This window comes from Gobius niger (genome assembly GCF_951799975.1).
Source record: "Gobius niger genome assembly, chromosome: 14".
In the NCBI taxonomy this organism is placed as follows: Eukaryota; Metazoa; Chordata; class Actinopteri; order Gobiiformes; family Gobiidae; genus Gobius; species Gobius niger.
Genome location: NC_136865.1, coordinates 31,441,642 through 31,465,326, shown reverse-complemented (window position 1 = coordinate 31,465,326; position 23,685 = coordinate 31,441,642). Strand labels below are relative to the sequence as shown.

General features: G+C 47.4%; 2 protein-coding genes across 2 annotated transcripts in view; both read right to left on the bottom strand.

The window, feature by feature from the left end:
- The window catches only part of LOC306973418 (uncharacterized protein), a gene marked incomplete at its 3' end in the record, with an annotated part of 29,017 nt that extends 12,138 nt beyond the window's left edge, over positions 1 to 16,879 (bottom strand). Inside the window, exons 1-7 of the mRNA XM_079570344.1 lie at positions 16,822 to 16,879; positions 12,717 to 12,909; positions 11,538 to 12,627; positions 9,839 to 10,006; positions 9,614 to 9,781; positions 9,438 to 9,484; positions 9,139 to 9,362 (exon numbers count right to left, since the gene is read on the bottom strand). Of these exons, the coding sequence (XP_079426470.1) occupies positions 9,139 to 9,362; positions 9,438 to 9,484; positions 9,614 to 9,781; positions 9,839 to 10,006; positions 11,538 to 12,627; positions 12,717 to 12,753 (1,734 nt within the window). The 5' untranslated portion in view covers positions 12,754 to 12,909; positions 16,822 to 16,879. The remainder of the gene's footprint in view (positions 1 to 9,138; positions 9,363 to 9,437; positions 9,485 to 9,613; positions 9,782 to 9,838; positions 10,007 to 11,537; positions 12,628 to 12,716; positions 12,910 to 16,821) is intronic.
- The window catches only part of LOC306973833 (NACHT, LRR and PYD domains-containing protein 3-like), a 46,505-nt gene that overhangs the window by 22,101 nt on the left and 719 nt on the right, over positions 1 to 23,685 (bottom strand). The window contains exons 2-3 of the mRNA XM_079570879.1: positions 22,219 to 22,317; positions 17,140 to 17,238 (exon numbers count right to left, since the gene is read on the bottom strand). Of these exons, the coding sequence (XP_079427005.1) occupies positions 17,140 to 17,238; positions 22,219 to 22,317 (198 nt within the window). The remainder of the gene's footprint in view (positions 1 to 17,139; positions 17,239 to 22,218; positions 22,318 to 23,685) is intronic.

The following is a 23,685-nucleotide window of genomic DNA, read 5'->3' as shown; positions in this document are numbered from 1 at the left end:
ACCCCAGGTGTAGACTGTGCAAAGAGGCCAATGAGACAATCCAGCACATAACTGCAGGGTGTAGGATGCTGCAGGTGTAAGAACATAACTGCAGGGTGTAAGATGCTGCAGGGAAAGCTTACATGGAGCGCCATAACCAAGTGGCTGGAATAGTGAACAGGAACATCTGTGCAGAATATGGGCTGGAAACCCCAAGGTCAAAGTGGGAAACATCCTCCAAAGGTGGTCGAGAATGACCGAGCCAAGATCCTGTGGGACTTCCAGATACAGACGGACAAAATGGTAATGGCGAACCAACCGGACATTGTGGTGGTGACAAAGAGCAGAGGAGCCGTTGTGGTCGACATAGCAAAACCAAGCGACTTCAACATCAGGAAAAAGGAACACGAGAAACTATAGAAATACCAGGAGCTCAGAGAAGAGCTGGAGAAAACCTGGAGGGTGAAGGCATCAGTGGTGCCCGTGGTCGTTGGGGCACTCGGGGCAGTGACCCCCAAACTGGAGGAGTGGCTCCAGCAGATCCCAGGAAATACATCAGACATCTCGGTCCAGAAAAGTGCAGTCCTAGGAACAGCAAAGATACTGCGCAGAACCCTCAAGCTCCCAGGCCAACGGTAGAGGACCCGAGCAGGAGGAGAAAGAGACCGCCCGCGGAGGGTGAGGAAGAATTTTGTTTTTTCTTTTTTTATAACAAAGTAAGGGTAACTTGCTAATGAATTTAACACAACTACTCATTCACCTTATAAATATTTTACCTCAGAACAATAACTTTTTCTAGTTATTACAAATCTTTGACTTATTCTTTAAAGGTCCTATATCATGCAAAATCGACTTTTTGGAGCTTTTAGCCATGTTGTCATGCTATTTCCTTATCAAAAACACCCCCAGAGTGGTTTGTGGCTTCATTCACGCAGCTCTCAGCAATCCTCCTGAATCCTGCTCTCTGAGCAGCTGCTCCTCCCTCTCCTGGTGAACGACTGACCTGCTCGACGTCTGTAAAGCAATGTCTTACAGCCTGATTTTAATTTGTAAAACAGCTTTTTCATTATTTCTGTCGTAAGAGAGATGAAAGAGGACAAAAAGAAAAAGAAATAAAAAGGATGTGCCCGAGGTGCTTCCAGGTCAGCTGTGGCAAAACAAACACATCCCTGAGCGTCTGAACAGATCAGTCATGTTTGCGCTGCAGCTGAAGATGGAGCTCGTTATAACTGGACACACCTGTTCTTTATTCTTACCTAACGATAATGTCACGGAGAAAAAGAAGCGCGTTTGGCTACGAGAACGGGAGTTTGTTCAACTTTTTTCAAGAAGAGGCCACTCGAAGTTGTTTTTTTCTCTGGGATTCGGCGACTTTCACCAAAATTGTGTTTTTCTGTGACTGTCTCTGATGGATGTTTGGTGAACCTTCACCAGAACAAAACTGGATAAACTTTTATAACCAACGCAAGTCCCATAAGGTAAACAGCGATGGACCAGAGTGGTGAGTCAGTCCAAACGCGTATTAGCTTGTGTGTTAGCATATTAGCTTGTGTGTGTTAGCCATTTATGAAGCTGTGTTGCAGATGTCAACTCCGTATAACTGCATCGTGAAGTAACTTCACTTATTGTTGTTTATTTATATTACGGTAAAGTATGTGCGGAGAGAGGGGGCGGAGTTAACTGAATCGAAGCGTTTTGTCTTCCGGGTTTGAAAAATACCTCAAGAAAACACTTATATTTATCACAAAAATGAGTGGTCCATAGTGGTAGAGGTACAATATATCATATAAATGCCTATACTTAACTTTGGAATGGCTAAAATAGCATGATACAGATCCTTTAAACATGTGAAGAGCTAGGCTTGCCTAACCTATCATGAGTAAAAATCAATCTCTGCTTTCTTATTCTGGAAGGATACGTTCTTGCAGGGGTGTGGACAGGACCCTCCTGGTCACTGGAGCCGGCCTCGGACGACACATCACCCTGGTCCTGGTCTGTCTCAGCCGGGTCTGGCACCACCATGTTGTCGGCCTCTGGTGCCAGCTGCGCTTGTGTGTCGTCATCTGAGTCTTGGTCCTCATCCTCTATAGTTATGTCATTATCAGGGTAAAACTCAGGTGCATCAGCTCTCAGTGGACTGTGACCTTGATTCCTTCTTGCTTGCAGTCCAACTATGGCGCTCCAGCCATCTTCATCCTCATCAGCAGTGCTGTTTTGTGTGTCCACTTGTCTTTGCTTTTTAGTGTCTCTTTTCTCTCTTGTCTCTTTTGAGGGAGGCTCTACTGTTTCCACGGGGAGAAAGTCACAAGGTAGCAATAGGTTTCTGTGCACAATCCGAATGCGTCCTTTGCCATTTTCAGGTTTGATTTCATACACTGGGCTGTCTGGATATTTCTTTTGAGTCACTACATGCACTTTATCTTCCCAGAAAAATCTTAGTTTTCCTGGTCCACCTTTCTCTGTTAGATTTCTCACAAGTACTCTGGATCCAGGAAGTAACTCAGCTACACCGTAGGTCTTTCTGTCTGGAAGAGCTTTACCTCTCACTCCTTCTTTATTAGCTGCATTTGAGGCCAGTTTGTAAGCTTCGGTCATTTTAGCCCTCCACTTTTCAGCATAGTCCTGGTGAGATGGGCTCTGCTCTTTTGTTGTGAGGCCGAACATTAAATCAATAGGCAGCTTCGGACTACGGCCAAGTAGAAGAAAATACGGCGCATACCCCGTAGCCTCACTGCGCGTGCAGTTGTAGGAATGAACCACTTTCGCCAGAGAAGATTTCCAGTCTGCCTTGGCTGCTTCGGGCAAGTTTCTGAGCATTGCCAACAGGGTACGATTGAACCGTTCCACCTGCCCATTCCCTTGTGGATGGTAGGGCGTTGTTCGGGACCCTTGCACCCCACTGTACTTCTGTAGCTTGGCAAACAGTTTATTTTGAAACTCCTTGCCCTGGTCATGGTGGAGACGTGTGGGGAAACCAAATTTGAGGGCAAAATCCCCAAATATCTTCTCGGCAGCAGTGTGGGAAGCTTTGTTGCGACAGGGATAAGCCTGGGCGAAGCGAGTGAAGTGGTCCATTATCACCAGGATATACTCATATCCTCCTTTGCATCGCTCCAAGTGTAGGAAATCAATGGACACTAGTTCAAATGGATAGGTGGTGACGATGTTAGTCAGGGGTGCTCTTGTAGGTCAGTTAGGACGTTTATTTTTCAAACAGCTGCAAACCTTTGTGATGTAGTTTTCAACATCTCTTTGCATGTGAGCCCAGTAAAAGCGCTCTCTTATCAGACTCATCACTCGCTCTACCCCTAAATGGCCCATGTCTTCGTGTAGCTCTTTATACACCAACTTGTGGGGCAGGAGTAGCTGGTCATGGGATGCTGTTGTTCTGTACAAAAGTTTGTCATCACCAATGTATAGTTTGTGTTTTTGTCTACCAGAGCTGCAATTTTACTGTTCAGCTGTTTTCCACCTTCTGGCCATTGCTTTGACACCACATAACGCAACACCTTTCCAATCACAGTGTCTTCTTCTTGAGCTGCTTTTAGCACAGTCTTTGTTATTTCAGCTACAGAGCTCACTTCCTGATCTGCTTCAGTAATGAGAGTAGAAATGGTGACTGGGCAGAACCATGGCTCATTCTCTTGTGACTTCACATGAACAGCCTGTGTCATACAGTGCATTACGCCAGGTTCAACATCACATGTGCATTTGTTCATGTACTGCTCCATATCTAGGGGCATGCGTGAGAGACTGTCTGCATCTCCATTGGCTTTCCCAGGGCGGTACTTAATCACAAACTGGAAGTCAGCTAACTCTGCTACCCACCTCTGTGTGGTGGCATTTAACTTTGCGGTGGTGAGCACATATGTGAGGGGGTTATTGTCTGTATAGACGGTGAATGACGGGGAATAGTAAAGATTATCCCGAAACCTCTCACATATGGCCCACTTCAGGGCAAGGAACTCCAGCTTCCCTGAATGAAGGTGGTAGTTTTTCTCTGGATTTGTGAGTGTCCTGGAGCCATAAGCTATCCCAACCAGTTTGCCTTGTTGCCGCTGGTATAGCACTGCCCAAAGCCCCCCTTGTGAAGCGTCACAGTGCAGAATGAACGGCTCTTCATAGTTGGGGTAACCTAGCACTGGGGGCTGCGAGAGAAAGTCAATGAGTTGACAGAGCACTGCATGATGCTCAGGGTGCCACTTGATCGTATGAGATGAGGGCAGTTGGCCTACACCACTTCCTTTCTTTTTGAGCTGTCTTTATGAGCTTTGTTTTGCTTTGTCCGTGTGGTCATTAGCCAGGAGGTTGTAAAGAGGCTTCGCTATACGGGAGAAGTTTGGGATATAGCTGCGGTAGTATGATATAAAGCCTAGCAGCTTTCTCAGCTCTCCGACAGTGGTAGGTTGCTGCTGTTTTAAGGCCTGTACAGGGGCAATGTCAGCAGGGTCCATAGTATAGCCTTCTTTTGTGACTAGTTTGCCAAGGAAACGTACCTTCTGCTTGAATAACTCACACTTTCGGGGAGTCAGTTTTACACCATGGTTCTGGTAGCGATGCAGGATGTTCCTCAGGTCACGCAAGTGGTCTTCAAAAGTGTGAATGAACAAGGTTGTCATTGAGGTAAGGCAGAGAAACATCATCCCTCAACCCCCACAAACACTCCTCCATAGATCTCTGGAAAACAGCTGGTGCTGAGGACAAGCCAAATGGAATTCTTACCCATTCGAACAGGCCCCAGGGTGTGATAAATGCCGTGAGGGGGCGGCTCGACTCTTCCAGGAAGCCCGTTCGCCTTCCCTTGGTCGAGGACTGAAAACCAGGCACTTCCCTTCAGACTGTTCAGCATGTCCTGTATACGGGGGATTGGGTGTCGGTCGGGTATACTCTTTTTGTTCAGCTCTCTAAAGTCACAACACAGACGCAGTCCTCCATCTTTTTTATGGACACAGACTATTGGACTAGAGTATGGTGACTTAGATTTGGTTATCCAACCCCTGTTTAACAAGTCCTCTAAATATTCTTTTCCTTCTTTATGAAGAGGCCTGGAGACAGAGATGTAAGTCTTTTTAACAGGAGTGGGATCATTCAGTCTTATTTTTAATTGCAAAAGGGAATTGTCCCTACGTCATACTCATCACGGGAAAACGCTTGCCTTTCCTCCCTTAACAGCTGCCGAACCATCTCTTGCTGTGCGGGAGGGAGGTGATCAAGTAGAACTGGGGGATCCCAAATGTCCATAGTCTCATTGACAGCACAGTCTATTTCTGTCTCTTCTTTTTCATTTATCACCTGGTCTGTGAATACCTGGCTTACAGTAGTGGGTCTGATGTCTGCGGGGTAGATAGTCTTAACTCTCTGTGTCTGTCCCAAAATAGTCTTAGCAGACAGTTGGATATCCCGAGTAGTACTGTTTGTGACTGGTATTTTGAACATGGACCGACTTCCCTTCTGTAACTGTACTACCCCACCCTGCATCTGCAAACCGTCCGGTAGTTGGGTGTGCTGACTTGGCTCAAACAGTACTGCTTGTCTGTCTGCGAGTGTGCCTGCTCTGACAAAGCATTTAACTGCTTTGGTTTGGCCTGCTGGAATGGTGATTAGCTCACTGCCAACTTTAACCATGCCTTCCCCCAGCCTGTCCTCCTCACTCTGCATTACCTTCAGAAAAACTTCTGTCCTCTTACAATCAAATGAGAAGGCTGCACTGACAGCTTCACTGATAGCACAAGGGGGTTCAACACCCATTTTAAGGACATGCTCAATCACGTTAAACCCAATAATAGGTTGCTTTGCCACCCCATCTTCATTTGCTACTAATACAGGAACCAGGAGCTCCACCTGTTGGCCACTATCTGTCGGGAGCTTGAAGGTAACCTCGACCCACCCTGAGAATGGAATTGGCGTCTGTTTTACTGCCCTCCCATCCAGAATACTTGGGCCCACTAACTCAGCTAAGTCCCTGACTGTGGTGTGTGGCATGTGTTCTTGTCTCCAAGTGTCATTCATCAAGCAGACCTGTGACCCCGTGTCCCACAAAACTTCCACGTCATTGAGAGAGCAGGTTATGACGTACTTTTTCCCAATCGGATTAAGCAACTGTGATCTGTGATTAGGTGAAAGTAGACTGACACTGACTGTTTCTTTTTCCTGAGGCCCCTCTGCTTTAACTGCTAGCCTTGCCTCCAACTTCTGAAAACTGTCAGTGACCAGCTTGTACAGGTCTTGTGGGTTTGCGTGTTTGGGCGTAGTTGTGACCGCACTGGCAGCCATGTCTACTTGTCCAGTCTTTTTAGCAGGTCTCTTCCCAGTCTGGCAATCTCTTGACATGTGGCCACTCCTCCCGCATTTAAAGCAGTGGTCACACTGATCTCCCTTGTTGGCGGACTGACAGCTTTTGCAGCCTCGTTTCCTGTTGCCACGCGGGATGTAGGTGGCTTTGGGAGACTCACGTCTGGCCTTCTTAATTTCCTCCATTTCACCCTTCAGTTGTGTGACAATGTCCAGGAACTCAGATTCAGTACGGGAAACTGTGTTTTGAGGTTTAGTGGCTTTACCTTTTGTCGAAGGACGTTCTTGGCCTTCCACACTTCCCACCGTCGCCTCTGAGCCGGCCTGAATGTCTACTTGGAGTTCGCGGACTTTGGGTTCTTTTGTGTGCTTTTTGAACTTTTGGTGTCGTTCCCACTTAAGGCTGGCTGCTGCGTTTGTTTTAGCTATTAGTAGCTCATCTGTGACTGCAGGATTCTCCAGGTAGTGCTTAAGTTGGTACTTGACATCAGCACTTATCCGTCCCGTTTCTACAGCCCTCAGAAACTTCCTCTGAATTAAGTCAGGGCTGTATTGCTCCTCAGCTCCAGGCTCTCTCGATGCCACCTAAAGTCTTTCTTTTAACTCCATGACACGAAACAGGAAATTCTGAGGTGACTCGTTACTTTCTTGTGTGAGGTTTATCAGGCGATTGTACAAGTCTGTGGAACAGTCCTCTTTGTAATGCCCTCGCAGGATTGTGCGCAACTGTGACAGGGTGAGATCTGACTTAATCTCCAGCATATCACGCAAACTCAGTCCGGGACTCACTGCTCTGACTACAGCCTCAATTATCTCAACCTCATTGTGATTTTTCTTTAGGCCCATGTCAATCTGGTGAATGAGGTTGGAATAGGACAATTTATCCTTTTGACCCCTCTCTCCTATCTGACCGTTGATCCTAAACTCTCGTTTAATGGTCACTTCAGGTAGCCGGGGCGTTGGGGGGACAACGGGCTGTGCCGGAGTGGGGGGACTTTGTAGCTGATTTGTCACTTTTGTGGTAAGTTTTGCCATTTCCTTATCCAGCTTTTTAGTAGAATCCAGGAAACTTTCTTGCATATTGCTTTTGTAAACTTGCGAGCGCCTCCGCATCCCGATTGCCGCTGCCTGTGACGATTCACTTTGTTTTGAAATAGCTTCGGTAGCACATGTGATTAACTTTTGCAGAAATGTGCTTGCTACATCCACTTCTTCATTTACAATGACATCATCAATCTTTTCATCTATCTTTCTTATCATCCTCTGCTACCAAATTTTGTTACACTTGTCATCAAAGAAGAAGCAACTTGTCGATTTTCAGTTGGTTTATTGTCTACAGACAACAGCAGGCATCGCTTTTCGGTCACGTTCACACAGCGCATCACTCAATGTACAACTTCTCTTTCTCGCGAGACTTCTACCACCCATATTGAACGACGAGCGCCCACTGGTGGCGCAAAAGCGCTATTGCTTCTACAGGTTACTATATTTACTTGCAACATACTTTTATAATTATGTATGCTATTCACAAGAAATGTTATGGGGGTGTATACTAATTCTTACATATTTGTCAGTGCAAATGTTCATGGTCATGTGAGCAATGTTGTGATATGTCTTGATACCGTGTTCACAAGTCAGTGCTACTAATACATGTTTTATTTAAAGGGACTATAAAGAGTTTAAAAATGTTTAAATGAAGTATTTTCCTCCCCTACATGTTCCAGCCATGTCCTAATGTGTAGAATGAGCCCAGACCTGTTCACCACAACTGCCTCTAAAATCCTGTACGGTCACTCAAAAATGTGTCACTTCGGCCCGAATTGCCGTCATGCACGAGCTTAATATAGAAGGTGCAGTTACACATATGGCCTGAGGTGGCAGTAGTGAGTATAACATGGCCAACTTGCATCCAGCCCCTTTAAAATGTTACAGCTATGCCATAGTAAGCACATTGTTCAATACTGTTGTCATATGGTTACAAATAGCGTTTAAAGGATAAAGTGTTTACCTTCTGACACTGTTCAAAATACAAGAGAAAAGTTTTGTTAAAAAAAGAACAAAAAAAAGATGCAAATGTGATGTTCACAGCAACATGTATTTCTTTGTGAAATTGGATGTATATGTAAAAAGATTGTTGACTCTGCGCGGCCAAGAAAGTTACCGCTGTTGGGTTAACAATAAAAGCCATGAAACTAACGAAGCCATCGTTATTTCAGCAAATATAATGCACAGACATTACACCTGATACTACAGGAATAAAAGTGACACTTCAGAGCTTTAGAGACAAAACACAGACCCAGTTTGAGTTACATGTATTTTATTCTTCAAATTATTATCGTTTCTGTCATTTTATTTGGAAAGATTAAGATTTTATTTATTTACATCATTATTTATCATATTTTATGTCACTAGTGAAACATAAACTGGGATTTTTAGGCTCAAACGTGACTCGTACTTAACGTAAAACACCCTGATGAAGGACACGTTGGCTGATCACTGCAGGAAAAGAGAGAAAAGAAACAAAATCCCTCCTCCCTGTGGTCTTTATCTGAGCTGAGGAGGCGGGTTCATCAGAGCTACAGAGGTACCAGGAGAGATCAGTCCAAACCCAGGAAACAGAGGCTCAGTGAAGGAGCAGAAGGAGGTGTGGAGGTGGAGCAGTTTATCAACAGAGCGAGTCAGATAGAAGGACAGAACTCCAGCCTCAGAATCCAGGAACACTCCCAGTCGAGATGATGCTAATAAAAATGAGTGTAATGTTGGTGTTTCTTCCCTGTTGTGACAAACTCTTAAATCTCCACCCCTGACCCTCAGACTCCAGGACTGATCATCGTCTCCAAACCTACATCTCTCTCCTCTGCATCTGATTCCTCTGTAACTCACCGCTACATCAACATCCCTCCCCCTCCGCTCCACCTCCCAGTAACAGCGCCCCCTCAGGCCGGTGCAGCTCAGGACCTGAGGCTGGTCCATGAACCTGTCCTCATGACGTGGACACAGCTGCTCCTCCTCACGTCTCACTGAGCGTTTGTCCTCAGACAGAAGGAGCTCTCTGTGAGCTGTGTTTGGATCCAGAGAGAACTCACAGGAATCTGAGAAACAAACACACTGATGACATCACTTCCTGTACTGTACGGTTTAGATCAATCTATAGATCAGTGACTTACATTTCCTCAGACCTGGGACCATCCATCGTTCTCCAGAAGGATCCAGTCTGAAACACACAGCTCTGTCACACACAAGTCCAGTTTAAGACCAGAGACAAACCAGGACTAAACCATGGACGGACCCAAAGAAGAGCCACCAAATAAGGACTTCCTCTGAAGGAGCCCAGGGGCCTCACCTGAGAGAGTGCAGGGGCCCGTGGGGGGCCCGCAGAGCGGTCAGGAGCTCGGCCGAGGCTCCTGGATGGTTGTAGCTCAGGTCTAACTCTGTCAGATGGGAGGGGGCGGAGCTTAGAGCGGCGGCCAGAGCAGCCCCGCCCCTTTCTGAGACCAGACATCCAGACAGACTAAAGACACGCAGCATTAGCCTCTGATGTGGACACAGAGCATCATGAGCGTCTCACCTGAGGGTGTGCAGTCTGCAGGGGGCGCTCTTCAGTCCCTCACACAGCAGCTCCACTCCTGAGTCCTGGAGGTCGTTGTTACTGAGATCCAGGTGAGTCAGACTGGAGGAGCTGAAGACTGAGGCCAGAGGAGCACAGACTCTCTGAGACAGAAGACACTCCCTCAGACTGAGGACAGAGAGGGACATTAGAGACGATAATCAGAGACATTAGAGACGAGAATCAGAGACATTAGAGACGAGAATCAGAGACACTAGAGACGAGAATCAGAGACATTAGAGACGAGAATCAGAGACACTAGAGACGAGAATCAGGGACACTAGAGACGAGAATCAGAGACATTAGAGACGAGAATCAGAGACATTAGAGACGAGAATCAGGGACATTAGAGACGAGAATCAGGGACATAGAGACGAGAATCAGAGACATTAGAGACGAGAATCAGAGACATTAGAGACGAGAATCAGAGACATTAGAGACGAGAATCAGGGACATTAGAGACGAGAATCAGGGACATTAGAGACGAGAATCAGAGACATTAGAGACGAGAATCAGAGACATTAGAGACGAGAATCAGAGACATTAGAGACGAGAATCAGGGACATTAGAGACGAGAATTAGAGACATTAGAGACGAGAATCAGGGACATTAGAGACAAGAATCAGAGACATTAGAGACGAGAATCAGGGACATTAGAGACGAGAATCAGAGACATTAGAGACGAGAATCAGAGACATTAGAGACGAGAATCAGAGACATTAGAGACGAGAATCAGGGACATTAGAGACGAGAATCAGAGACATTAGAGACGAGAATCAGAGACATTAGAGACGAGAATCAGGGACACTAGAGACGAGAATCAGAGACATTAGAGACGAGAATCAGGGACATTAGAGACGAGAATCAGGGACACTAGAGACGAGAATCAGAGACATTAGAGACGAGAATCAGGGACATTAGAGACGAGAATCAGGGACATTAGAGACGAGAATCAGAGACATTAGAGACGAGAATCAGAGACATTAGAGACGAGAATCAGAGACATTAGAGACGAGAATCAGGGACATTAGAGACGAGAATTAGAGACATTAGAGACGAGAATCAGAGACATTAGAGACGAGAATCAGAGACATTAGAGACGAGAATCAGAGACATTAGAGACGAGAATCAGGGACATTAGAGACGAGAATCAGAGACATTAGAGACGAGAATCAGGGACATTAGAGACGAGAATCAGAGACATTAGAGACGAGAATCAGAGACATTAGAGACGAGAATCAGAGACATTAGAGACGAGAATCAGGGACATTAGAGACGAAAATCAGAGACATTAGAGACGAGAATCAGAGACATTAGAGACGAGAATCAGGGACATTAGAGACGAGAATCAGGGACATTAGAGACGAGAATCAGAGACATTAGAGACGAGAATCAGAGACATTAGAGACGAGAATCAGGGACATTAGAGACGAGAATCAGAGACATTAGAGACGAGAATCAGGGACATTAGAGACGAGAATCAGAGACATTAGAGACGAGAATCAGAGACATTAGAGACGAGAATCAGGGACATTAGAGACGAGAATCAGGGACATTAGAGACGAGAATCAGAGACATTAGAGACGAGAATCAGAGACATTAGAGACGAGAATCAGAGACATTAGAGACGAGAATCAGGACAGACATGAAAAAGAAATACAGCCCACACTCGCTCAGGTCACTCTCGTAGAAGATCAGGTTTCCTTTCTGCAGCTGCTCAAAGGCCAGTTTTCCCAGAGACCGCACCATCTCCCTGGTCTCTGGAGTCCAGTGAAGGTCTGCTCCTGTTCCCTCATGATACTTGATGTTCTTGACTTTGGCCTGCACCACCAGGAAGTAGACGTACATCTCAGTCAGAGTCTTGGGCAGCTCTGGCTTCTCTGTTTGCTTCAGAATCGTGTGTAAAACCACAGAGAGGATCCAGCAGAAGAGTGGGAGTTGGCACATGATGTACAGGCTGCGGATGCTCTTGATGTGGGAGATGACGGCTGTGGCCTCGTCTCTGAACCTCTTCCTGAAGTACTGCTCCTTCTGTGGGTCGCTGAACCCTCGCACCTCTGTCACCATGGAGACGCACTCAGCAGGGATCTGATTGGCTGCCGCGGGGCGTGTGGTTATCCAGAGGCGAGCGGAGGGAAGCAAGCTCCCCCTGATGAGGTTCACCAGCAGCTCCTCCACTGAGGCGCTCTCTGTGGGCTCCGTCAGGACCCGGGTCCGGCTGAAGTCCAGAGGAAGTCTGCACTCGTCCAGACCGTCAAAGATGAAGAGCAGCTGGAGCTGCTGAAAGCTGCAGAGACCTTTGGTTTGACTGAAGAAGTGGTGCAGCAGCTCCACCAGGCTGAACTCTGTGTCTCTGAGCACATTGAGCTCTCTGAAAGTGAAGGGGAACAGCAGCTGGACGTCCTGGTGGACTCTGCCTTCAGCCCAGTCCAGACTCAACTTCTGAGTCAGCACTGTTTTCCCCACGCCGGCCACGCCCACAGTCAGCACCGTCCTGATTGGCTGTTGTTTAAACAGGTCTTCACACGTGATGCTGGTCTCTGCAGCGGCTGGTTTCCTGGACGTGGTCTCCATGAGTCTGACCTCATGTTCCTGGTTGACCTCTGAGGCCCTTCCCTCTGTGATGTAGAGCTCTGTGTAGATCTGCTGCAGGGGGGCGGAGTCTCCTGCTTTAGCCACGCCCTCAAACACATGACTGAACCTCTGCTGCAGGTTCCTCTTCAGTTTCTCTCTGTAAACTCCAACAGCCTCTGAAGGAGACAAACAGAATCATGTTACAGTCAGTGACTTCTTCTCCTCCTGTGAAAGTGTGGTGTTTCAAACATGTCAGAGTTCTTACTGTTCTGCAGACTCTGAGCCAGGTGCTGCTGCTTCATCCTCCTGAGGAAGTCCAGTGTGATGTTGAGCACAGCCTCTCGGCTGCTCTGCTCCTCCTCACTCTCTGAGCTACTCTCTGGATGATCTGAGGCCAGGAGTCTGTGGAAGCTCTGCAGCTGCTCTTTGACGAAGGTCAGGACGTCCTCCTCCAGCCGCTGGAGCACACAGGACATATTATACTGCAGTAACACTGTATCTGTGTCAGTATTTACAGGCTTCAAACATTGTAGAGTCAACTTTTACTGCAGCTTTAGCAACAAGTCACTGATCTCTGATCAAGTCTGTGCCTTTAGACCTGAGGTGCTCCTCACATGGAAACCTCCAGCCATCCACCAGATCTGTGAGATTTCACTGAACAATTGTATAATGACGAAAAGACACATTACACTTTATTTTACCCAGGTCTGCTGCTGAAATGATGGTGACTCCAAAAAGTGGGATGAGGGAGGGAGTACAGCCTATAAACACTGTCAGAACTGCTCCAAAAGCACTTGTAGATGTGATCGTTTATTTGTTAGTTTCTCTGCTCCGCCCGAGCAGCTGAGCCTCTTTGTTCTCACTCAGAGCTGTGAACTTCGGCTCCAGAGGAAACTGAGGTTAGTGAATGTTGAGTCAGAGATTCTGAGTTTAGGCTTTATTTCCTGATGAATTTACTCAGGGAGACTTTGCTCGTGGTTCAGTCATCGCTCTGTGGATCATTGGCTGCAAATAGTCGTTCTTTCCCTCATTCTCCCTCATGAATATGACACGGGCACGAGTGGACTGGTGTTATGTTTTCAGGGTGTTTTCATTATGCATGGTTTTAGAATGTTTTTAGCCCCGCCCCTGTTGATTGCTGCAGGTGCGCCTTGTTGAGGAAATAAAGTAGTTAAGGCGGACAGAGACTGAGAGGAGGGAGGAGACGAAGGACGGAGGCAGGAGTGGCGGTGAGGAGGGCGCCGACCGCAGACCGGACAGAGGGAAGTAACGCGCCGCAGCCCCAGGAGGACCAGGACGGGCAGTGTCGGAGGGCAGGAGGACGGGTTCGTTTACAAATGTAAATCGGAGCTTATCATTTGCATTTGCTCAATTTTAACGTAATGTTTAAGACACAGTGGGTGAACGGGACAATATTTAAAAGTTTGCGTCGTAGCTACATTTTTGAAGCCTCGTACCTCCTGCACCGCCTCTTTCACTCCTCTCCTCGTTCTTCGTAAGAATAATCTGCGCGCCCAGCTAGCTCCGATGTGAGAACCATCTCGTCCTGGTCGGGTCTCCCATGGCAAACAGGTCCGAGGTGACGGGTCAGACGAAGAGCAGTTCAAAAGACTTCTATGGACGTACGACATACAAGGACCGAGACGTCGCCCGGCATGGCGCAGCTGGGGCCCCACCCTGGAGCCAGACCTGGGGTTGGGGCCCGAACGCGAGCGTCTGGTGGCTGGGTCTCTGCCCACGGGGCCCGGCCGGGCACAGCCCGAAGGGACGACGTGGGCCCGCCCTCCTGTGGACCCACCACCCGCAGAGGGATCCGTAGGGGTCGGGTGCGGAGAGGACTGGGTGGCAGTCAGAGGCAGGTGCCTCGACGACCTGGTCCGCATGCACAGCTTCTGGCGTTCGGGACATGGAACGTCACCTCGCTGGGGGGGAAGGAGCCTGAGCTTGTGAGGGAGGTTGAGAGATACCGACTAGATATAGTCGGGCTCACCTCCACGCACAGCTTGGGTTCCGGATCCCAACTCCTGGAGAGAGGCTGGACTCTCCATTTTTCTGTAGTTGCCCGCGGGGAGAGGCGGCGGGCTGGGGTGGGTTTGCTCATATCCCCCCAGCTCAGCCGCCACGTGTTGGAGTTCACCCCGGTGGACGAGAGGGTCGCGTCCCTACGCCTCCGGGTCGGGGACAGGTCTCTCACCGTTGTTTCGGCCTACGGGCCCAACATCGGTGCAGAGTACCCGGCCTTCTTGGAGTCCCTGGGAGGGGTACTAGATAGTGCTCCGACTGGGGACTCCATTGTTCTGCTGGGGGACTTCAACGCCCACATGGGTAACGACAGTGAGACCTGGGAGGGAGTGATTGGGAGGAACGGCCTCCCCGATCTGAACCCGAGTGGTGTTCTGTTATTGGACTTCTGTGCTAGTCGCAGTTTGTCCATAACGAACACCATGTTCGAGCACAAGGGTGTCCATAAGTGCACGTGGCACCAGGACACCCTAGGCAGGAGGTCAATGATCAACTTTGTAGTTGTGTCGTCTGACCTCCGGCCGCGTGTCTCGGACACTCGGGTAAAGAGAGGGGCTGAGCTGTCAACTGATCACCACCTGGTGGTGAGCTGGATCCGCTGGCAGGGGAGGAAACCGGTCAGACCTGGCAGGCCCAAGCGTGTTGTGAGGGTCTGTTGGGAACGTCTGGCGGGGTCTTCAACTCCCACCTCCGGAAGAGCTTCACCCAGATTCCGGGGGAGGCTGGGGACATGGAGTCCGAGTGGACTCTGTTCTCCTCCTCCATTGTCGATGCGGCTGCTCGTAGTTGTGGCCGTAAGGTCTCTGGTGCCTGTCGTGGCGGCAATCCCCGAACCCGGTGGTGGCGCCCGGAAGTAAGGGATGCCGTCAAGCTGAAGAAGGAGTCCTACCTGGCCTTGTTGGCTTGTGGGACTCCTGAGGCAGCTGAGAGGTACCGGCAGGCCAAGCGTGCTGCAGCTCGTGCGGTCGCGGAGGCTAAAACTCGGGTCTGGGAGGAGTTCGGGGAGGCCATGGAGGAGGACTATCGGTCGGCCTCGAAGAGATTCTGGCAAACCGTCTGGCGCCTCAGGAGGGGGATGCAGTGCTTCACCAACACTGTTTACAGTGCGGGTGGGGGGCTGCTGACCTCGACTGGGGATGTTGTCGGGCGATGGAAGGAGTACTTCAAGGACCTCCTCAATCCCGTCGTCACGTCTTCCAATGAGGAAGCAGAGGCTGGGGACTCGGAGGTGGGCTCGCCCATCACCGGGGCTGAAGTCACCGAGGTGGTGAGAAAGCTCCTCGGTGGCTCCGGGGGTGGATGAGATTCGCCCTGAGTACCTTAAGTCTCTGGATGTTGTAGGACTGTCTTGGCTGACACGTCTCTGCAACATCGCGTGGCGGTCGGGGACAGTGCCCCTGGATTGGCAGACCGGGGTGGTGGTCCCTCTCTTTAAAAAGGGGGACCGGAGGGTGTGTTCCAATTACAGAGGGATCACCCTCCTCAGCCTCCCCGGTAAGGTCTACTCCGGGGTGCTGGAGAGGAGGATCCGGCCGATAGTTGAACCTCGGATCCAGGAGGAACAATGCGGTTATCGTCCTGGTCGTGGCACACTGGACCAGCTCTATACCCTTCATCGGGTGCTCGAGGATTCGTGGGAGTTCGCCCAACCAGTCCACATGTGTTTTGTGGATCTGGAGAATGCGTTCGACCGCGTCCCTCGTGGTGCCCTGTGGGGGGTGCTCCGGGAGTATAGGGTCCAGGGCCCTCTGCTAAGGGCTGTCCGTTCCCTGTATGAGCAGCAGGAGCTTGGTTCGCATTGCCGGCAGTAAGTCAGACCTGTTCCCGGTGCGTGTTGGTCTCCGCCAGGGCTGCCCTTTGTCACCGGTTCTGTTCATAACTTTTATGAACAGAATTTCTAGGCGCAGCCAGGGGCCGGAGGGTGTCCGGTTTGGGAGCCTCAGGATCTCATCTCTGCTGTTTGCGGACGATGTTGTTCTGATGGCTTCAACAAACCAGGACCTTCAGCACGCACTGGGGCGGTTTGCAGCCGAGTGTGTAGCGGCCGGGATGGGGATCAGCACCTCCAAATCCGAGGCCATGGTTCTCCACCGGAAAAAGGTGGCTTCCCCTCTACAGGTCGGTGGGGAGTCCTTACCTCAAGTGGAGGAGATATCATCGTCCATCACGATGGACGATGATATCGTCCATCGGCACAACCCTATACTGCGCATCACCTGTGAATCCTCCTTTTTGATTGTGTGCGATTTGGTGATAATCCAGATTCGTCCAGATCATTTCAAATTGCCTCCACTACGGTGCTAATCATCCTCAAACCTAGAAGCCATTATAGTTTAATCTGCACTTACAGTAAATACCACATCCAGGTGGGGGCGCTCTTTGCTGGTTCCATCTGGGCTCAGCTTCTCTCTGTGGATCCAGACAGAGTTTAGAACCTGCCTTCACCTCCCCAGACGCTTTCCCCAGTCCCTCCCCTGTGCCCAGCGTTGGGAGAGCAGCAGAGGAAACTTACCGCTCGTCTTTAAAATCAAGATCTTTATCTCTGGAACGATCACTCCTCAGAGAAACAGAGTCTGGATCAGAACTCGGGACGTTTAAACTCCTGCAAAACAAATACAGGTTTATACTGTCTCTCTGAGATGTAGATGTTGATGAAGTCCACAAACCTTTTAAAGTCAGGAGTCCAGTCTTTAGACCAGTCGCTCCTCAGAGAAACCGAGTCTGAGTCTGGTTCAGACTCAGGTTTGGGCCGATCCATCCTGGACCTGCAGACCCAGAGCAGCAGTGACTTTAGAGGGACATTTATAAATAAAACGGCTCCATCAGAGAGTTTAATGGAACAGTCACTGATGTAATGATGAGAGAAAAGCCCCACCCTCTGAAAAGTGTTCAACAGTCACTGAACTGTCCTGGATTAGTTTCTCTGACCCGCGGAGACAAACCCACACATGGTTCTTCTGGACAAGTGACAGTACAAAGTCCTCAGTCGGTGAAGTTAACCCTGGGTTTCTCTGAGGATTGTGAAGCGTTCATGTGGAGGGGGAGGAGTCAGCGCTAAGCGACCAATCACAGAGACACAGAAGAATATATTTTACAGCTCCATGAACGACACGAATCTGAACCAAGCAGCACAAAAGGAGTTTGTTCACATTTGTGGGCTGCTGCGCACGGTTTTGCGCAACCAACAACTTTCAACAAACTTGGACTAACCAGGAATAATCGGCTTCCCAAACTTTCCCTGACTCTTGGATTAGCCTACGGGCAATTGCAACTTGCATTTCTTTACATCGGAGGTGCTCGCTAGATGCCACATTGTCACTGGACCAGCCAAACAAGACTCCGAGTAGCCCTTCTCCTATCGCTCGATCAACAAAGCAGTTGGCGACAGCAGACTACAGGATAGTAGCTATCCAGTGTCTCATTGTCAGACCACTGTGGGGCCTGTGTAGCCACCGAGAGCGGGGAGCCCCGGCTGGTGTGGCTACCATACAGCTTGTCGGTAGGGCGCTCGGGAGAGTTGGTCAGCTGGAGCGGTCTGTGGCGGTGCAGAAGCATGGAAGCGGAGCTCGAGGAAATAAAAACATCGCTGAACTCCATGACGGAGCAAATAGACATTGTTGCCAAACAACAGAAAACCATCATGAGCGTAATGGCTGAGATTAAAGACTTAAAGAATAAAAACTTGGAAAAGGACAAGAGGATCGATGCTCTGGAGAGTCGCATCGCAGATCTAGAGCAATATACCAGGATAAATGACATCATCATCACTGGATTAAACATCAAACCTTGTTCCAATGCCAAGGCTGTGGCAAATGGGAGTGGAGAACCTACGGACGCGAATCTGCTGAACAGCAAGTATTGGCCTTCATGAACAGCAAAGGCATCTCCATCAATGCTCAGGACATCAAAGCCTGCCATCCATTACCGAGGAGAGAAAACCAACCCAAAGCCACCATAGTGAGATTTGTCAACAGAAAACAAAAAAACTCTTTGCTCAAACAAGGCAGAAAACTCAAAGGATCAAATGTTTACTTAAACAAACATTTGAGTAAAAATAATTCCGAAATCGCAAGACAAACTCGTTTCGTGAGGAAAGCCAATAAAATACAAGGAACTTGGACTTCAAATTGCAGAGTGTACATCAAGCTAAATGGTCCACCAGAGGAGGCTAAAGTCATCGGGATCCGAGATATGCAGGAACTGGACAAATGCGCCTGAAAGGTACTGCTGTGTACAATGACACTCCCAATATCAGACTATGACAGACACAAATCACACTGATAATGCAGCATCCTTGTCAGACATTGAGGACGTTTTCGAAACTCAGGATCTAGAACTTCACGTTCCATACGAATTACGACCATAAAGTACAATTTTTGATATTGACCCAGATGTTAACTTCTTCAGCCATGTGAATGTCTCCTGTAAATACTATGAACATTTACTCAAACCTGAGCTCAAGAATAATTCTGAACCATTTTCTATGATACATTTAAATAGCCGAAGCCTCAACGCAAATTTTCAAAACATTAAAGAATATTTTGAACAACTCTGTAACCCATTTAGTCTTATCGCAGTTTCTGAAACATGGATGAATAACGAAAATATCGATAACTTTGTATTTAACGGCTACGATCTGTATAAGTAAAATTGGAACAACAAAAGTGGAGGAGGAGTAGCATTGTTTATCAAAAGCACCCTGGATACTAAATTATTGGATAAAATGACTATGGCTGTGGAGGATGTGATGGAATGTGTAACTATCTGCGGAGATTTTAATATAGACTTGCTGAAAGCTAATTGTAAACCTACAGAAAACTTTCTTAATTTATTATACAGGTTATCCTTTTACCCCCAAATCACAAAACCGACAAGAATAACATTGCATAGTGCAACTTTAATAGACAACATACTAACAAACATTTTAGATGAGGACACTCTCAGTGGAATACTTGTGAATGATATAAGTTCCACTTACCTGTGTATATATATATATAAATGATGTGAAACTAAATAGCCTGATATATTCTAGATTACTGACAGAAGAATCCTTGAATGCTCTTCAGCAAAATCTACATGACCAAGATTGGAAATCCATCCTACAAGCAACCGATGTAAATGCAGCTTTTGATATGACTTAGAAACATTTAAAACGAGTTACGATCAACATTGTCCCGTATAAAGTATACCCAGAAAAAGGCTAAAAGTGCATCATGGATGACAAAGGGAATACTAAATGCTTGTAAAAAGAAAAATCTTCTCTGTAGAATATTCTTAAAGGAGCGCACTGAGGAATCAGAATGCAAATATAAAACATACAAAAATAAAGTGAAAAAAATTATAAGAGTCTCTAAAAAAATGCACTACAGATCCTTATTGGACAAAACCAAAAATAACATAAAGGGTCTCTGGGGGATTATAAACAGTGTCTTCCAAAGTAAAAAAGTCAATGGGTCTCCTCTTGATCATTTTACAACGCACAAAAAATGTCCTCAGGAGATTGAAGAAACAGTAGATAAATTGAATGAATATTTTGTAAATGTGTCTGTTCCCTGTATGAGCAGCAGGAGCTTGGTTCGCATTGCCGGCAGTAAGTCAGACCTGTTCCCGGTGCGTGTTGGTCTCCGCCAGGGCTGCCCTTTGTCACCGGTTCTGTTCATTACTTTTATGGACAGAATTTCTCGGCGCAGCCAGGGGCCGGAGGGTGTCCGGTTTGGGAGCCTCAGGATCTCATCTCTGCTGTTTGCGGACGATGTTGTTCTGATGGCTTCAACGAACCAGGACCTTCAGCTGCTCTGGGGCGGTTTGCAGCCGAGTGTGTAGCGGCCGGGATGGGGATCAGCGCCATGGTTCTCCACCGGAAAAAGGTGCTTCCCCTCTACAGGTCGGTGGGGAGTCCTTACCTCAAGTGGAGGAGTTCAAGTATCTCGGTCTTGTTCATGAGTGAGGGACGGATGGAGCGTGAGATGGACAGACGGATCGGTGCGGCGTCAGCAGTGATGCGGTCGCTGTATCGGTCTGTCGTGGTGAAGAGGGAGCTGAGTCGGGGCAAAGCTCTCGATTTACCGATCGATCTACGTTCCCACCCTCACCTATGGTCATGAGATTTGGGTCATGACTAAAGGACAAGATTGCGAATACAAGCGGCCGAAATGAGTTTCCTCCGCAGGGTGGCTGGGTGCACCCTCTGAGATCGGGTGACGAGCTCAGCTACCCAAGAGGAGCTCGGAGTAGAGTCGCTGCTCCTTCACGTCGAAAGGAGCAGCTGAGGTGGCTCGGGCATCTGTTCCGGATGCCTCCTGGTCGCCTCCCGCGGGAGGTGTTCCAGGCATGTCCTAGTGGGCCAAGGCCTCGTAGACCCAGGACACGCTGGTGGGACTATGTCTCCGAGCTGGCCTGGTGTCGCCTCGGGGTCAGAACAGCTGGAGGAGGTGTGTGTGGATCGGGAAGTTTGGGCATCTCTGCTGAGACGCTGCCCCCGCGACCCGGCCCCGGATAAAGTGGAAGAAAATGGATGGATGGATGGTCTGGTTGGTTTGGTGCAGATGTTCCCAGAGTCGGGACATCGTGGCTCCTTCTCGATCCTGGGGGATTATTTTGGCCACGTCTCAAAGAATATGAATGAAAACACAAAACTTATTTTTTCACTCCTGGTCAGTGATGTTGTGAAGTTATTTATTGTGAAATAAACTCGTTTAAAATCACCATGAAACATTAAATACCAAAATGCCCCTGTGGACAGGTTTCCACAGTGATGTTGGCCTGATAAAACACAAACGGGTTGAGTGTCGGCTAAAGGGACCCACCCTCACCTGTGACGTGTGTGTGGAATTACTGTGTGTAGAAAAGGTCAGGGAGTTTTTGGGCTCCTGACAGACTCTTCCATCTTTGATCCAGTGCTGATCTGGCGTTTCTGCTTCCTGAGTCATGAGGAAGACTAAGCCAATCAGCAGTGTTCAAACTCTAACCAAGAAGTGGAACATTCTGGATTCTGTTTAAACCAAACCAGGGTCAGGTCGACCAACAAAACATTCAGCAACAACTGGCAGAAAAAATGTTCATGATGTGAAGAAAAACCCACAAATAAGTTGAGCTGAAAACCAGGCCTGTCATTGATGCTAAAGGGGGAAATACACCGTATTATTGTAAACTTTTCTACAGGGTCATTTTGTGCTGGTTTATTTTGTTCTGGGGATTTGAAATGAGTTCACACATTGTTTTTCACAATAAATGGTTTCACAGCATCACTGACCAAAATAAGAGTTTTTGTGTTTTTGTTCTTTGAGAAATGACCAAAACAATCCACCACAGTGAGGAAACGTATTGGCACAACTGTATATTATTTTATTGTAGCACGTGTGTGTTATTTTACCACAGTGTTATTTCTTTGTTCTTAATGTGATTTCTTTTATTTAGCCATTTGTTTTTGAAGAATTACATCGGCTTTTCCCACGATGTGACTCGAAGGGAATAAACAAGAGACGTAACACAGACGGGGTCACGACCCCATTCATTAAATGTGCTCGTGGCTCCAAAAGGTTGAGAACCTCTGGTCTATGGGAAGATAAAATAGTGAATCTCAGCTTCAGTGGAAGAGTCTTCAGTCTCTGATCTGAACTCCACCTGTTTTAGTTTCAGATCAGTATTAACAGAGTCTGAACCAGGACCAGGGTCTGTGAACTCCTGTTAAACACATGGGATTATTACAACAGACTGTTCAGTCTGAGTCAACCACATGAACAAACCTTTTAAAGTCAGGAGTCCAGTCTTTAGACCAGTCGCTCCTCAGAGAAACAGAGTCTGAGTCTGGTTCAGACTCAGGTTTGGGCCGATCCATCCTGGACCTGCAGACACAGAGCAGCAGTGACTTTAGAGGGACATTTATAAATAAAACGGCTCCATCAGAGAGTTTAATGGAACAGTCACTGATGTAATGATGGGAGAAAAGCCCCACCCTCTGAAAAGTGTTCAAACTCAGGGTCCCCCCAGAACAGCTGGAGGAGGTGTGTGTGGATCGGAGAGTCTGGGCATCTCTGCTGAGACGCTGCCCCCGCGACCCGGCCCCGGATAAAGCAGGAGAAAATGGATGGATGGATGGATGGATGGATGGATGGATGGATGGATGGATGGATGGATGGATGGATGGATGTGGGACCTCAGTTGGCAGCATCGATAGTACCTCCACAGATCGAGACTAACAGTGACAAAACGTCTGAAAATGTAAACTCCTTTTTTCTTCCAGCTACTCATCCTAAAGAAATTATAGATATAGTTGGTAAGTGCAAAAACAAAAAAACAACTGACTGTGACGACCTAAATATCTCCGTTATTAAAAAAGTGATGAATGTGATAGCTGAGCCTTTATCACTTATATATAACTTATCCTTTTCTACAGGTATATTCCCCGATCACATGAAAACTGCAAAAGTAGTACCTATTTACAAAAATGGAGATAAATCCCAATTGTCTAATTATAGACCAATTTCTATTCTAGCTCAATTCTCAAAAAACTTTGAAAAAATATTTGACAATAGGAAGATTATATAGAAAAATACCAAATATTAAATGAAAATCAATATGGTTTCAGAAAAAGCAGATCTACAATGCTGGCCCTACTTGAACTAACAGAGGAGACAACTAATGATATACACAACAAGAAATATTCAATTGGAATATTTATAGATCTAAAGAAAGCTTTTGACAGTATGGATCATGGTACTACAAAAAGCACAAAAACATGGAATTGGGGGACTTGCCCTAAATTGGTTAGAATCATATCTAACCAACAGGAAACTATTTGTACAAATGGGCCATTACAAATCATCCTGCAAAACTATTGAGTACCCCAGGGATCAATTCTGGGCCCTAAACTTTTTAAAAAATTATATATTAATGTGTGCTCGGCCTCAGAGATATTTAGGTTCATTCTCTTTGCCGACGACACAACATTAATAGCGTCAGGCGCGAACTTGCAACAACTTGTGATTGAAGTTACAGAAGAATTGTCTAAGCTAAAGGACTGGTTCGATAAAAATAAATTATCATTGAATGTATTAAAAACAAAATGTTTGGTGTTCATAAATCGACGCATTGAAGCGGAGATCCATCTAAACATTGATGATAACAACATTGAAAGAGTCTATGAGCATTGACCTTCCTGGGAGAAACTCTTGATCACAAGTTGAGCTGGAAAACCCATATCGCTAAGATCA